The sequence below is a fragment of the Dermacentor silvarum genome, chromosome 2 (genome assembly GCF_013339745.2).
Source record: "Dermacentor silvarum isolate Dsil-2018 chromosome 2, BIME_Dsil_1.4, whole genome shotgun sequence".
In the NCBI taxonomy this organism is placed as follows: domain Eukaryota; kingdom Metazoa; phylum Arthropoda; class Arachnida; order Ixodida; family Ixodidae; genus Dermacentor; species Dermacentor silvarum.
Window position 1 is genome coordinate 233069466 of NC_051155.1, and position 15589 is coordinate 233085054.

At 45.2% G+C, this 15589-nt stretch overlaps 1 protein-coding gene across 2 annotated transcripts in view; it reads left to right on the plus strand.

Moving 5' to 3' along the window:
- LOC119442870 (V-set and immunoglobulin domain-containing protein 10-like) overlaps positions 1-15589 on the plus strand; it is a 413510-nt gene that overhangs the window by 338413 nt on the left and 59508 nt on the right. For both annotated transcript variants that reach the window (XM_049662428.1, XM_037707914.2), the window contains exon 2: positions 13724-14001. In XM_049662428.1, the coding sequence (XP_049518385.1) occupies positions 13753-14001 (249 nt within the window). In that variant the 5' untranslated portion in view covers positions 13724-13752. The remainder of the gene's footprint in view (positions 1-13723; positions 14002-15589) is intronic.

Sequence of the window (15589 nt, forward strand, 5' to 3'; positions counted from 1 at the left end):
TCCACTCGCCTGTTACTAATCTCTATTGCGGACATGTTTACTTTGCCCCTGCTATCCCTGGACCCAAGGGCTTGAAGGAGGCCATAGGAGCCTAAACTGACAGCTGGGTGGATATCTTCACATTCTAATAAAACATGTTCCATCGCTACCATCACTGCCGATGATGATGATTTTTATTGGCATCCCACTTGAAACGGGGATGCTTGAGTTACTCAGGTATGTCCTCCACGCTTTTACGCATTGATCAACCATACGAGCGCTTTTCCAGGTACACCTGTCTCTCTCTCCCCCCCCCCCCCTCCCCCCATGTTTAAATTTCGAATTATATTTTTTCTACACTGTCACCGTCCTGCGCCGTTTTTTTTTTTTCACACAAGATCCACACCGAGACAGTCCAAAATCCCAGACGCCAGGATACCTTTTTCGGCGCCTTGACCACACACGGTCTCGCCAATTCTGTATACCGCCGTGACGACGCCTAGGGCGAACTAGTGAGGCTAACGTCCCTTGACGGACCAAGCTGCTCCCTGTCAACCGCAAAATTACCCGATGCCTTGATGCTACGCTACTCAAGTCATGCTTTCAACTCGTATTGTGACCTGCACACTGACCGGCTCTTCAGGGACGCCAAACGCACGCCGACCACGACTCCTCCGAACGCTCACTCGCCTCTCGCTCCCCCAACCTCCTCTGACGGTTTTTTTTTTCTTTTTTATAATTTTTTTTGTCACTTTCTCGCTCTCCCGCTCTTGTCCCCTCGTCTTAGAAACCGCGCCTAGCCAGTCAAGCGCCGGCGCTCATTTTCTTTTCAGTCTCTCCCTTTACAGCCAGCCACAGCGGACATCGACGTGACGTCACTCCACTAATACTTTAAAACTAACCCGCCGAGGATGACGAGGCCGCCTTTGACGAAGATAGGTCCTCCTATCGAAACGTTGGCCAGCCTTTCTGAGGCACCTTATCCCTGTTTATAATCCTTATTCCTCGTGTGCTACTCCATTATTCAGCCATCTTTTTTGATTTTGGATTTTCAGGTATGTTATACATGCTTTTCATACTAGCATTTTTGTATGCATCTCTATAACGTTTTTCTTTCTTGTTTTTTTTTTCCTTTTTCCCCTCTAAAAAAACTTATCTACCTTGTCTACCTTCGCTACCCATGCCTGTAACGAATCCGGTCGTATCAGTCTCTTCCCTGCTTTTTTCCCGCCAATACTCTAAACGTCTCTTGCTTATCTCGGCTGCTGACCGGTTGATGCTTCCATCCACTTTAAATCCAAGCGCTTCTGGAAGGTTCACGCTACTTACTGGTCTCACTGGGTGAATTACTTCGCATTCTATAAGATGTGCTGAATGGTCTCCAGATTTTTGGTGCGGCATACACATGCCTCATCTTGTTGCGAGTATTTGCTCCGGTATGTTTTTGTCTTTAGGCAACCAGCCCGAGCCTCAAACAGCAAGAAACTTCCCTTAGTGCTATCGCAGTGTACCACCACATGGTGGTAGCACCACCGCGCGGTGGTATATGCTGCATAGTGGTCGCACCGGTACCAGTGGGCGTATAATAACCAGCGCGGCCGAGTCTGTCCCTCACATTTCGTGGATGGTGCTTCAACAGAGCCATCACAGTACACAGACTAAATGCGAGATGGATGTGTGCCTGTATTCTTTATGATGATGATGATAAAAATGTATTTATTGTAGGATGGCTTATAAAAATGCGGGGGCCGTGGAATCATTGCTCTTTACTGGAATTTTACTATAACTGCAACGAGAGTACTCATGACTTGCCGTTCATTCTGCCGGTGCGTGCGTGTTTCTCAGCAGCACGTGCACGTTTTTAACATTCATGATGGAGCTCATTATGGCGAGAACCTGCTAGTGTTGGATTTGAGCACTGTCCATATCTTTGGTGGGTACCTCGAAATCTGGTGTTTGACGTTGCTCTTTTGGGGCGCTCAGCTGCGGTGTATAGCGCAGATCTTAAATCGTCTAAAGCAGTGGGGAGGCCACATTGTCATTCGCGCTCTCAAGTTAGGTTGCCATCGATCATTGCAGGTTGCAAACCATTAAATGGAAAGGCTGCCAGGTGGCTCTCGCAGTAGATTTTTTCTTCTCCCGGACACTGGTGATGGCCGAAGTGATACCGCTGCACATTAGCCATGGCCTGTTTGTGCGATGTAAGGCCTCACAATCCCTCGGGAACTACCAGCTTCTTTTATGCCCAACTATCAACTGTTCTGGAATTTCGAGTATTACTGAAGTGGCACGCTGGGAAAGCGAGGTGAGATAGGATAGCACGGGGAGGAGGTCGGGGCTGCAAGTTATGCCCTTAAGTGCGCTGGGCGGCATGCGTCAGGAGTATGCTACCCCGAACACTTTGTGCATGCACACGGCACATTTGCCGCAAATTTCACTCACGATTCCGAGCTTCGAGCACTTCCAACACTGCAGTGGCATCGGCACGAAACGTAGAACGACCTGCCAAAAATATCTGAGCTTCGCATGATAAGCAAGGAACACGGCCGCATTGAACGCGAGCTTCCTAACGCACGATTTTCAGAGTGACTAACGTCTAGTATTACATAACCCTTTGTCGGCGGTTTGATCAAAGGTCGCGCTCGCATGTGGACTCATCGTAGTTAATAACATTTGTGAGTGTCCAGTAAGTTGTGTCAGTGCGCTTCTAATACACTTTGCTTTCGAGGTCAGCTGCAAGTATGCTTTTGTTTCTTTCTCGCCTTTCTTTTTTATGACTCTGATCACATTTGAAACCATGACATCAGGAAAAACGAATGCACCTTACCTATTTAGCCGATTCAGGTTGTAGGTGGGTGTTTCGAGCTCAGAGGAAGGTACGAACTAAGAAGCATCTCCTTCCGCTAAACGTTGAACTGCTCGAAAAGGAGGAAGAACTAATGAGCTTTCTTTACAGATTTCATTTGATAACGGCAGCATTGCCACCGTAATTTTACAAATCTTCTTAGAAAGCAAAGTACAGCAAAGCATCCTCGCTGTTTTCGTCATTCACATGATCATTGCGCTTCCTTGCCATAATTTTCGCCCACTTACGTGACAGATTAAGACACCCAAGTGGTTCTGCTGCCCTCGCAGGGACAATATCTGCGGTGTCTCCCACAAATATAGGCAAACGTAATAGAAAACGCCTGCACAGTCATAAACAGTGTAATACGTAGGCACATGCAACGGGATAACCATAACGCACCCAACTTAACTAAACTACATTAAAAAAAACGCACACAACAGAAAGCAACAAGGCACATGTGGGAGGTTATAACGAGAAGTATACGTTACTTAAAGAAAATAAAACAAAGGTTTCGCAGGAGAACAAGAACCTTCTAACAATCAGCGTGATACAAAAAGACCGTTCCTTAGACTCTGCAGGGGATTTGAATACTCCTGTTTGCAATGTCAGCTCGAATGCCATCCTGACCTGACCTCCTTCCGCGAGCAGATATCAATCAATATTTTCCCGTGTGCGTCCACGTGACTCTCCGAAGCCAGAAACATATCGAGTATTCTTCAGTCGCGTATACAAATAAAGAAACGTCGTTCGAAGCGTTAACTGTAAAATAAACAGAAAAGAAGCGTGTTTGTGTCGCTCCCACAGTGCTAATCATCGGTTTTGTTCTAGATCAATCAGCGCACTAATCTAGCGCGAAAGTGCCGCGAGCGAGCGCTTATACGTACTGCGCAGTTCGTTCATCAGCGCGGTGCGAGGCGCGCCTGAAAAGCGGCCCCTTTGTGCACCTAATCAAAGAACCCGCATTCACCCAAGAAGTGTGCGCGCGTTTCACTGTGCGATGTGAATGTTCGCGCAGGCATCGCCTCATCTGGATCTCAATTGCGGCGCGAAATAGTTTCCCATTATATTACGAGCAGCACTTTAATATTAGGCAGTAATTTCCCGCGGCGCTTTTCTGAACGAGTGCGAGCTATCGAATTGTTTACGTGAGTAGGACTTCAATATGAAATTTCGTTTTGATTCGAAAGTTTGAATTGTGGTATAAAACGTTTCCTGCGTGCAAGTTATACGTGCATGTATAGTTCGTTATGTACAATAAAATCTAACAAGTATCTATGGCGCCGATTATAGATCCACAGATGGTAGTCAGGCGGGCGGCTTGTCAGGCTGATAGGTCTGATACGTCCGATTGCAGTCCGATACAATTCTACAAGAGTAGTGGCAGATCGACGGCAACGAGGGCAGAATAGGCAGGTTGCGCCGAAGGCGGGGCTACGGTCCGCAGCGCCTCCACATGTTGCAGCTTGCGTCAATGGAGCAGCAACACGCATCCTTCTTAACGCAACCTCCTCGTGGCTGGAAAGACCGGGCAGGAGGTGTACTTCCTTTTTTTGATAGTCACGTGAGCGCGGGGTGTTGCGAGAAGAGCGACAGTGGATATATAACTGGCGGTTGGTGACTGGATGCGTCTGCCTGGATGTCTCGTGATGAAGATGAACGTGGTATCCAAACAATTCGTACCGTGGATGGGAGCATCGGCACTTCTCGATGCATTTTGTCGGCGAAAGGCGACCCGTTCATTACATTGCGATACGGGCTCGTAACACTGGCATCGACAAAAAAAAAAAAAAAAAAAGCCTGGACATTGCCGATGTATGTCTAAAATCAAGTTGCTGCAATCCTTGCTCCTCTCTGATTCGTGTTTTGAAAGCATTTACGTCTTGCAACTCGGTCCGGCTGCGCAATCAAGTGTATAAAGCTCGATTTGTTAGAAATACTAGGGAAAATAAATATAGTGCCACTGGGGAATTGTTTCGCGTATGGGCCTTTCGTAGCTATGCCCGAAATTTTAGTCATGTATGGTGCGGAGACGTAATTCACGACAATGTGTGTTCCATCTAGTCTCATGTGGTGTCTTCTCACGCTGTGTAATCTAGTTTTCATTCAATGTGGACAAATATTGGATCAATAGGACGTTCCGTGCCTCTGACGGGCTGCCTAAATGTCAACCTGCAAGCTTTTCTAGCTCGCTGTTGATCCTGAAAGCGAGCTTCTAGAACATAGCACCACTGGCGTCATAAGAAAGCAAGACCAAAAAAAAAAGAAAAAGCAGCATCTCGAGACGCGAAACTGAAGGATGCAAGCGAAAAAAAAAAACAATTTTCTATCTCTTGTTCCCCGGCTTTGTCAGACATGACAGAGGCGCGCCGGAGCAAACAACCGCACACAGAAAGACAATCGACCGACGACGCCCACACGCTATTGGACACACACAACCCCGAAACAGTCAGTCAAACAGGCAAACAAACAAACAAACAAACAAGCACGGTGCGCACGCGAGCGAGCGCGAGACATCGACTCGTGATCGATGCATAGCGCTGAACAAAGCGGTCCGATGCAGACGACACTGGCTGTCTAGCGGCGCCTCGATATCCCGAATCCGACCGAGGCGTATCAATGATCCGAAGGGCTTTGCCTAACTCGCTTCTTTTTTTTTCCGCATCTATTTCTCTCATCTTTTACTTCTGATTCAGTTTTGGGCTCTATTCTTTTCTTATATTGTTCGGCGACACACATACCACACTGCGGCAGCCGTGTCTCGGGGCTGGGGGGAAAAGCCACATAACCTCTGTAAGGACTCGCCCTAACCCTGCGTCGTTGCCTTCCTTCTCTTTCGTTCACTACCGGGGACCGCTTCTGGCCTCGGTGTATTCACTCCTGACTCGGTGGAGCTTTCACCGAGTTCCCCGGCATGGTTGCGTGCTTTTGTACTGCATCGGCATTACTTCCTTTTTTTTTCCTAACGCTGTTGCTGTCACCGTTACCTAGCTCGGATGATTTCTTCCTGCATTCTCCCAGCAGCAAAGCACTGCGGGCCACGGGCATGACAATGACGATGACAATGGCGATGCCGATGCTACCCGGCGTGCCTCCCGAGCTGCATTCCCGAATTGGGTGCCGAAGAGAGCTAGCTTGGTGGTATTGATTGAGCAATGCGGCTGCCTGCGACGACAAATCTTTCCTCTTTTGTTACGTAAAAATCATCAGGTTCACTCATCTCCGACAGCGGTACTTTGGTGTGTCTTTTTTTTTTAATAATATTTATTTGCTCTCCAGGCTCTGAGAAAACCGGTGTGCACGGTATCACAAACAAAAGTGCGTCTTTGATCAGAAAGTGGACGAACTTGCATTAGATGGCATTGAAATTATTGCTTAGTTCCAGAACAATTGCGGCTGAACTCTGAATTATTAAATGATGACCTGCTTCACGGAATACGCGAAGCAGTTGGTGTCACGCCAACACGTAGGATTAGTTTCTGCTTTTGTAAACATGCTTATCTTTCTAGAGCTTTCTTTTCGGGGCTATAGAACCAGTCGATAGAAAATATCTGTCTAGCAATTTTAACTTTAAGAAACAAGGTTTAATTCTATATATATAGTTGCTAAATCTCTGCGTCTTCTAGAAAAATCACTATTTTATCATATGGTTTAGGCAATTATACATTTTCACCAAGTTCCCAGTGCCATCAAGTCAAATCAAATGAAATCAAATATACTCACTCACTCTCACTCACTCACTCACTCACTCACTCACTCACCCACTCACTTGGTTGGTCGGTCGGTCGGTCCATCCGTCCGTCAGTCCTTTCGTCCGTCCGTCCCCGAATCCCCACAAAAATTTTTTTCAAAATTTTGTGTATTTGTATATTTAATCCACAACGATAACGAAATGTGCACAAACTTTGATAATCAGACCTGATGACGAAGTAATGATAAGAGACCGAGCTATCCTACCTTCATCCTGTCCTGCTAGGCCACGTTCCTGCGTCCCTCATGACCCAGTTCATACGAGGCCTATCTTCCCCCGTCTCGCCAGTTGTCGGGGAAAATTCGCTTCGCGCGTGTCGACGCCTTCGCTGCCCGGCTTCCCTGTCGCGTTATGGCTTCAATAAATAGGATTTCGCGAAAGATCATCCCCAGATTTACTGCGACCTCGCGAACCTCATTTCCAGCGTGCTTAGCGTTGAACTTAGGCGAAGAATGGGATATCCGCTAGAGCGTGCTTGTGAAACCGCTATTCTTTTTGTTTTCACTCCATTCCGCGACTCAGTTCTAAGGCCCCTTTCGGTGAAATGGAATAGTTGCGAAACAGCAGAAATGGCTCTCAGCGGGCGGCGAAGAAAAGTAGATTTCTGATCGTGGATGAGTAACTATAGCTGCTGATTATTTCATGTGTGATGAATGATAGGGGGGGGAATGAGATGAGACAAGCGCCACTAATCAGGTCGCACCCTAGGTTTGCATTAAATTGCATAATCCTGCATAAACACTACTAATGACGTAACCAAGCGGAAACATTACTTTACTTTGCTTATTACCTTACGGTTCCTTTGTTTAATAACTACTGGCTACAGATAAGACAATTACGATACCGTACGAAAAGAAAAACGTGCTTCTGGTTCCGCAGATGAAAGAGTTGTTTGAAAGCACACTTGCTAGACAATTAAGACGTGGACATGAAAAGAATTAAATTAGAAACGTATGGCATCTTGCTTTGAAGTTCTGAAGTTTCACACGCCTAAAGTAGCGCCTCTCTCAGTAAGGAACTGCACCGAACAAGCCTCAAGATTAGCTTAATACTTTTTTTAATTCTGTTCCCGCTCCTCCTGATGTTTTCTTTTCCTCCTTTTCAGCATTGAGATTTATAACTGAAGGAAACGAAAATGAACAACGTGTGTCCCATACGGCTTTTTAGAGGAATTAAATGTGATCTCGGTGCACAAGTCACCAGATATACAAGATGCTACGCTTACTAACACAGCGCAGAATAAAGCAAATAAGGCGAAATATTTGTGAAAGGTGATATGCACAATCGGCGTGAATGCTCTGTGGGAATCATAATACCGCTAAGCACAATTTTCCATGACCACCCTCTTCCGTTATTTGATTCCGTTTTGAACGCCAACAGATATTGAATTTTTCATGCTGATAATGGCTCGCCATTTAAGGTGGTGGTACGCGATTTATTCGTGGGAAATATTAATGTCACTAGTAGACCATTTTTGACAAAAAAATTAATAAGATGTTCTGACGCAAATGATGTCGTTCGTAATAATATTTTTGTATGATATCATCAAAACGTCCCTCCGTAATAAAAAGAGGAATCTCTCAATATTCTTACAGAAAGCAGACTAGAGTGTGTAGTGTTGAGGGGTCTTTTCTCCTCACCTGGACAGGTACAGTTTGACAGACTAATTAATGCCTGTACAAAACACCTATCAAACGACGACGAAGTAATCATTTAAATCAGCACGGTTTTCCCGTCTACATATACGAGGGGTAACTTTAGTCGGCTGCATACACCAATATCTGACAATGCCCTTGTACAAGTATCAATCAATCAATCAATCAATCAAACAGCGTTTGCGAATTATACCTTTATATGCTCTCCTCGCCGTCTGCAAGCACAAAAAGTAGCAGGCGAACTTACCGCAGTCGCCGCTCCGCGTTCGCAACAAGGCAACCGTACGGAACCTTATTCGGTTGTATCTCGGGCTCTTTAGGTCATCCCGCGTTCAAACAAATTCGCTTTACCTATCACTATAACCACAATGGTATTATGGCTGAAGCGCGTTCCCTGAGGTATGCACTTTGATTAGTAACAAAACGGGAAGGAGTTTAGGACGGTCAGTGCATCTTTCAGGTGGCGCTACATGATCACTTCGATGACTTGCAATCCACGCTGAAAATACGCAAAGAATGTTCTCCATATGGTTGCCGCACGCGATATCTGCATTGCTCTTTCTTGTGCATCTATCAAGGAAGCACATTTCATCTTGGCACTGGTGTCCGTTCCGTGCAACCAGTTATTGATATTTCGGTAATATAACCTATTCTCTTCGAACATTGCATCCTTATTCGCACACTCTCCGCAAAAGTCATCTCCGCAACATGGAGTAGAAAACATTGAGAATAAAACATACCCTGGCAGACATTCCAAGACGGTTAATGCTACATATCGCTGTCAGAGGCTAGAGCACTCTCAAGAAATCGGTCACTCCAGGAGTGATGTATTGCAGTGTGTTCAAACAGCAATAGCTACTGCTGAACATGACAACAAAGTATGATAGCATTCGATAGTGTGCGAAAACAAAAAAAAATGCTACGTTCGAAACCTCTGCCCAGCGGGATAATAATAGTGCGTTTAAATACGTAGTATGCTTTAGTAGAGGATGCCTTGGCGAAGCTAAGCAAGGTTTGAACAAAAGCACGTCAAAAAAGAGAACAAATTTGGATTATTTTGGACTAATTTCCGGAGTGGCGCACTGATTGCTGTTTCGTATTGATTGTTCTACTGATCTGCATCCGCCCTTAGTTTCTGGGCTAGCTTCGGTGAAAACAACGCGACCATCATAATGTCACTGCCAAGTCAGGCACGCATGGCATTCGGGTATTCTTTGGAAACGAATCGTATTGGAAAAGTGCACCTTACCTTGAATGTTATTTTACTTTACGAGTCATCTTCATCGCGAGCACACCTCGTACAAAGATGCGGGCGCCGCCGTTGTCTATAGATACGGGCGCATCCGCAGAGTTAGTCACTCTTGTAACTAGAGTACGCTTTCCCGACCACATGTGCCTAGATGTGGCACGTCACCCTTGCCGAGGGCGCAACGATGAATAAGCGCATGTATGGAGGCATAGAGACGTGAAGATAGGCTTGCAACGCGTGGCCTACCAAGCTTGGCCGCAATCGAGCGGTTTCTATAGAGAACCCAAGTTCATCAAGGAGTAAAGGAAAAGCTATAAACGTTTATTTCGGCCAGCTAAATGAAGACGTCTTGATCAGGCGTATTGCCAGGAGTCGTTCTCATCAGCATACATAAATGGCTTACGGTTTTGAGGTTAGGTTATGTGCTTCAGAAGGACATATGGAGGAAAAAGTTTGAGGTGTTGGTGGAATTTGTAGCTGTTGCGTGCACAGCAAGTAAATGATTGCGTATATATTTATATTGCTTCAAATATTGCTCAGAATACCGCTCAATGGTCACAGCATATTGTGATGGCCTTCAGCCGTGAACAAATCTGTAAGGCGCAAATGTCAGGGAAGCATTAGGATTGAACATCTCCAGAGGAAAAGTAATATTCAAAAGATAATTGAGAAAAGGCTGAACGATATTTGGAGAAGAGCGATAGAGCAGATCCGTTAGGGCGACAAAGAAGTACATGGTACACGATCTTCCCTGTGTGGCACGGTGACACCTGCCAACATCCTGATGCAATGGGGAAGCGTACGTGTATATATTTATATATATTCTGTGATTTTATTGCAAAGCCGCACTGCATTATATGTTATCGTAATCCTCCTTCCAGGTGATGGTTTTAAACCTTCCTATGACAACACTTCAGCAAGTTAATTCTCATTTGGCCTTACTCAGCACGACATGAATGTGGTGGTTGTAGGGTGTAAGCGAACGTAGTTGTGCATGAACGGAAGGCGCTTAACTGCTCTAAATACGGGGGGGTAGCGTTGCCTTTATTGGTGTCAACTGAATATTCCTCGCTATCCGTCCAACCGTGGGAACCTAGCTGGGGACTCATTTCAAACCTCGACTTCTTAGTCATAGTGAATATTTATTTTCGTTCTCTCTTATGTACTTGTCTTTTTGACGTGACATTCATTTCTTGACAATCGTCATACGTTAGATCGTAGCAAGAAGTAGCTAGATTCGTGATGTGACCGCACGAGTACGTTTAGACTTTGTTTTCTTGTTAATATCTATATCCCATTCTTTGCCAAGAGACTCTAGGCTTTACAGGCCATTATTGGTATTACCAGTATTATCCACCAATTTTGTGAAGCTGAAAAAGCATCGCCGGATGCATTTGCTTTTTTTTATATCATACATTTCGAGTTTTTTTTTATGCAAATAACCTGAGTGATAAAATTTAGAAAGACCTAAAGTTTTACGCTTATATATATATATATATATATATATATATATATATATATATAGATATTGGTATTGTGTGTGTGTGTGTGTGGTGTGTGTGTGTGGTGTGTGTGTGTGTGTGTGTGTGTGTGTGTGTTGTGTGTGGGTGTGTGTGTGTGTGTGTGTGTGTGTGTGTGTGTGTTGTGTGTGTGTGTGTGTGTGTGTGGTGTGTGTGTGTTGTTGTGTGTGTGTGTGTGTGTTTGTGTGTGTGTGTGTGTGTGTGGTGGGTGTGTGTGGTGTGTGTGTGTGTGTGTGTGTTGTGTGTGTGTGTGTGTGTGTGTGTGTGTGTGTGTGTGTGTGGTGTGTGTGGTGTGTGTGTGTGTGTGTGTGTGTAGTGTGTGTGTGTGTTGTGTGTTTGTGTGTGTGTGTGTGTGTGTGTGTGTGTGTGCGCAAATAACTTCGGTGATAAAATTTAGAAAACATGAAAATAGAAAATTGCGGATGTACTTAAACATTTGTGCGATGACTGCTTTCTATCAAGCTATCTTTATGTTCTCCTATTACTTAATCGTCTGATTCGACCCACTATATGAATTTTTTAGTGTTATTCGTCTCTGCCATTGATTTCAATCGCATAAAAACAAAAGACATAGGAAAGTCAGTGAAAACCGGAAAGCTAGAAAGAAAACAAGGTGGACCAATCCATGAACAGTAAAGCAGATACGAACGCCTTTATTTTGCGTAATAATAAATTGCACCTGCACCAAATCTTCCACCATATAAACGAGCCCCTTGGCGAATTCATAATATCATGGGCTTGCTGTTCGCCAGTGTGCCTAACCGGTCATTCTATGTTAAACATAGGAGCAAATGAGCAGAGTGAACACGCCCCAGCCAAGGCTGTGCGAGCCAATTTCGTGCACGGCCTTCCCATGTCGTTTTAACTTCGTTTTTCTTTTTTCTTTTGTTCTCTATAACGTTACCAAGGACGGGAAATGTTTGCCATTAGGCTAAGCCAACGAGCATCACAGGATGCAAGGGCACCTCATTCCGCTTGATCACTATGCTAATCACCGTCTAGTAATCGATGCCGTTCTGGCACTTGCGCCTAGAGTTTCTGTCTCTTCTCCACCCGTCACCTACTTCGTTCCTCACCACGCAAAATCAATCGAAAATGCGAGCTGCTCATAGAGTAAAATATCAAGGCTCAGCTTGTTTTTCGATAATTTTGTGTCGTCGTGCATCGAAGTGAGAAACGATCATTGGAGACGATGTGCGTGTGGGAGTGGGGCAAGGCAAGGCTAGTACCCATGGCGTGGAGCTGAAAGCACAGCGAGGTATACAGCGCTTGTAAACCCCGTAGGGAATGTCCTCGTTAAAGTATCGTTTCTATCTAGAGTAATTTATCTAGTAGTTTGCTTCTTTACGTTTTTCATTTTACGTGTTTTGCTGTACGCCAAATATTTTTTTTTAATTTGCCTGCGTTTGTATGGCACTTCGCGCTCATATTCTGCCATCCCTTTATTTTTCTCCCCCTAATCTAATTTCGGCGCTGTGTTTCTCAGTGGTCGAAAAGTAAAAGAGAAATCTGGAGTTTGGTTCTACAAAATCAGAGACCTGGGTCTTATAGGGCGCTTTCTGGCGTACTGTTATGCATCAAAGAAAGAAAAATGTGTTTTTTTTTTCGCTGCAGCCAACGTGTTTCAATGTTGTAAAAAAAATTAAGAAAGGATCGGACAATGACTGTAGGAAGAGGAACGAGAAATATACTTGTAGCACAGGGGCCCGTAGCTTCCACTCCTTGTATACTCTTCGGTGTATTACACGGAGACTGATTCGTCGCCAGTTTTTATTCCTAAGTATCACGCTATAAGAAAAACAAAAAAGAGAAGAGAGAAAGAAAGAAAGAAAAAAAAGAAAAATAAAGAAAGCAATACAGCACTCCTACGATAGTACCCGGTTATCGACGAACGTCGTAAAGAAGGCCAGCGACTTCCAAACCAGGCAGGAAACCTGGCGGAAAAAAGTATCCAGCAATTTTATTGCGATAGCAATTATATGGACACTCAAAAGCAGATTTCTGCCGTCGGCGTCGCCGTCGCCGTCGGCGTCGCCGTCGCCGTGAGGTTCCGTATGACGTCATTTGGAGATGAAATCGTCGCCGCGCGCCGAACGCTGTATGTGCGAGTGAAAGGGCGCGAGGGGCGCGTCTTTCACGGGGAGTGAACGCACGGCGGAGAACAAACGCGCGTTCTGCGCCGTGCTCGCTTAAGGGCTGCAGAAGTAGGCGTCTCTTTTATCCTTTACAATCACCATATATGTAGAGCAAACGCGCCTTCTTCGGACGCGCGAGAGGCCGTGGGGGAGGGGGAGGGAAGGGAGGCGACGTTTAGCTGCGGCACCAAGTGCCTATTTATATCAGAGGCTCCAGCAACAGTCACCAACGCCGCACGCATTTTGAGCTAACGCGGGCAAAACGCCGATGGCGTCGACAACAGTTCTGCGTGTTGTTGCTACCAAAGCCGCTCACCTTACTTCGTATGACATTGCTGTGTTGCTATCGCATTCATTGCTTCGCCCTTAGGGCGAAACTGTGACATTTTTTTATTCTTCGTTAACTAGTCTACATATCGTCCAAAGGCTACAGTAGGTCGGCTACAACAACTCTTGTTTTCCTAAATTTTGGTGTACATTTCATTGTGGTGTACTTCTACATAGATTGGTGTGAAATAGAAAGAGGTAACCACCACTTCGACATCTCAATCAGCTTGTATAATTTATTATTTTTATTTGTGTCTCGCAGACTCATCGCGGCATCTCTCGTCCTCGGCCATGCTGACGCCGGCTGTCCGGCAGACGACACTGGCCGCCACCGAAGGCGGAGATGACGCCGCCGCTGAGAGCCTCCGACAACGCAAGGCTGTGGCTGACGAGAGCGAGGCTCGGCTTAGCGATGACCTGTGGCCTCCCACGAGTCGCCTGTTCCCATCCTTTGACAACAGCACGGAGCGCAATGTCACCTCGCAGCTCGGACAGACCGCCTACCTGCACTGCATCGTCAACAACCTCGGCGATAAGACGGTGCGTGCCCACTCCTGAGTTTTCTTTATGCGCCTCAATTAGAGTTCCTCTCGGCCTCATGAAGTGCTCGTCTTGTTCACTTCGGGTATTGCTTAAGGAGAATGACAGGATGTCGTTTACTTACTACTAAACTAGCTTTCTCTCAAAGAGGCGGTTTACAAAAATAATTGATTCAAAGTCAACCTGTATATCTGTATATTTAAGACACATGTGCAATTATATGCAACTTATATATAAATGATTTCAATATGGTTGCCGTCATTGAACCGTGTCGAAATTGTATGCGTTAGCATGCACTATCAGCACTTTTCTTTCGTTTGCGCGATAATTTATGGCCTGATTTCAAGACACCAAAAAAATGAAAGATGGATACACATCAGACTAAGACCTGCGAAAAGCGTTTACTGTAAAGAGAAACATCGAAGAGTACAACACGAAAAAAACAACCCGTAAGTCCATTTAGTTTAGTTTGTTTACTAGAATTCTGAATGGTGATCTCTTCGTTAAACGCTTACGCAGATTGTGAAAGTCCAGGTAACTGGACTTCTCGCATAGAATTGAGATGTAAAAACAAAGTGGGCATGCAAACACGAGAACACATCAGACTGTTGCCCACAGATGTGGTACGTAAAGCAATTCATCAATAAAAAATAGGGTCAGTCTGCAGAGGGAGAGCTTAAAAATGTATCTTTTTTCAGGAGAAAGCGTGAACGCAAGTTGCATCAAAGGTGTAAGTTCGTAGCGATAAACAGTGCGATGTAGAAATTGTTTTAAATTTCTGTGATTTAGATATTACTATAACAAAAAAGAAAACCAGGAAAAGCATCCAACCATAATGACAATTATAAGACCCGTTTGCTCTGTTGCCAGGGAACTTTTGTTGTCAAAGGTAGGAGCACTTGATGTTTCACACCAGTAGTTGCAGAAGAATATAGCGTAGGAACAGCCTAATTCATGGATTGGGGTAACACTAATACCACTCTGTGACTGAATTTCTCCTCTATGAATTTCTTTGAAATTACCATGCATAAACAGAAATTCCCGAGTGCACTGAAAAGTTCCCACGTCCAAGTTTGGACTGCAGTTCTTAATTTAAAGTTAGGTTCACAGGAAGAGGAAGAAATATCCATCCCTCAATATTCTAGGACAATTAACCCCAGTGTTACATGCACCCACGACCACCAATTTTTGAAGCACGAAATCTGGGGGTAAAACGAAATTCTGTTGCAGCTACTGGATTCGCCCTCTAATAAAAAAATGCAATAGATAATTTAACGTACATCTTTGCACTGAAATTTCAGACGGAGTAGCGAGTAAAATGTAGGAAACTTAACTTTTTCATAAATTATGTGTTCTGCATGCGTACTATTGTCCTGAAGTGCGCGAAAAATCTACACGAACTAGAGCACTACACGGGCCGATTTTTTCAGCCCGGGCCCGGCCCGGGCCCGTTTTTACGTTGGGCTGCCCGCCTGAGCCCGATCAAAACTTTTATGGTGAGACCCGGGCCCGGCCCGGGCCCGGAAATAATCTACGTTACCCGCCCGGCCCAGCCCGCCACCCCTTTATCTTAGGCCCGAGCCCGGCC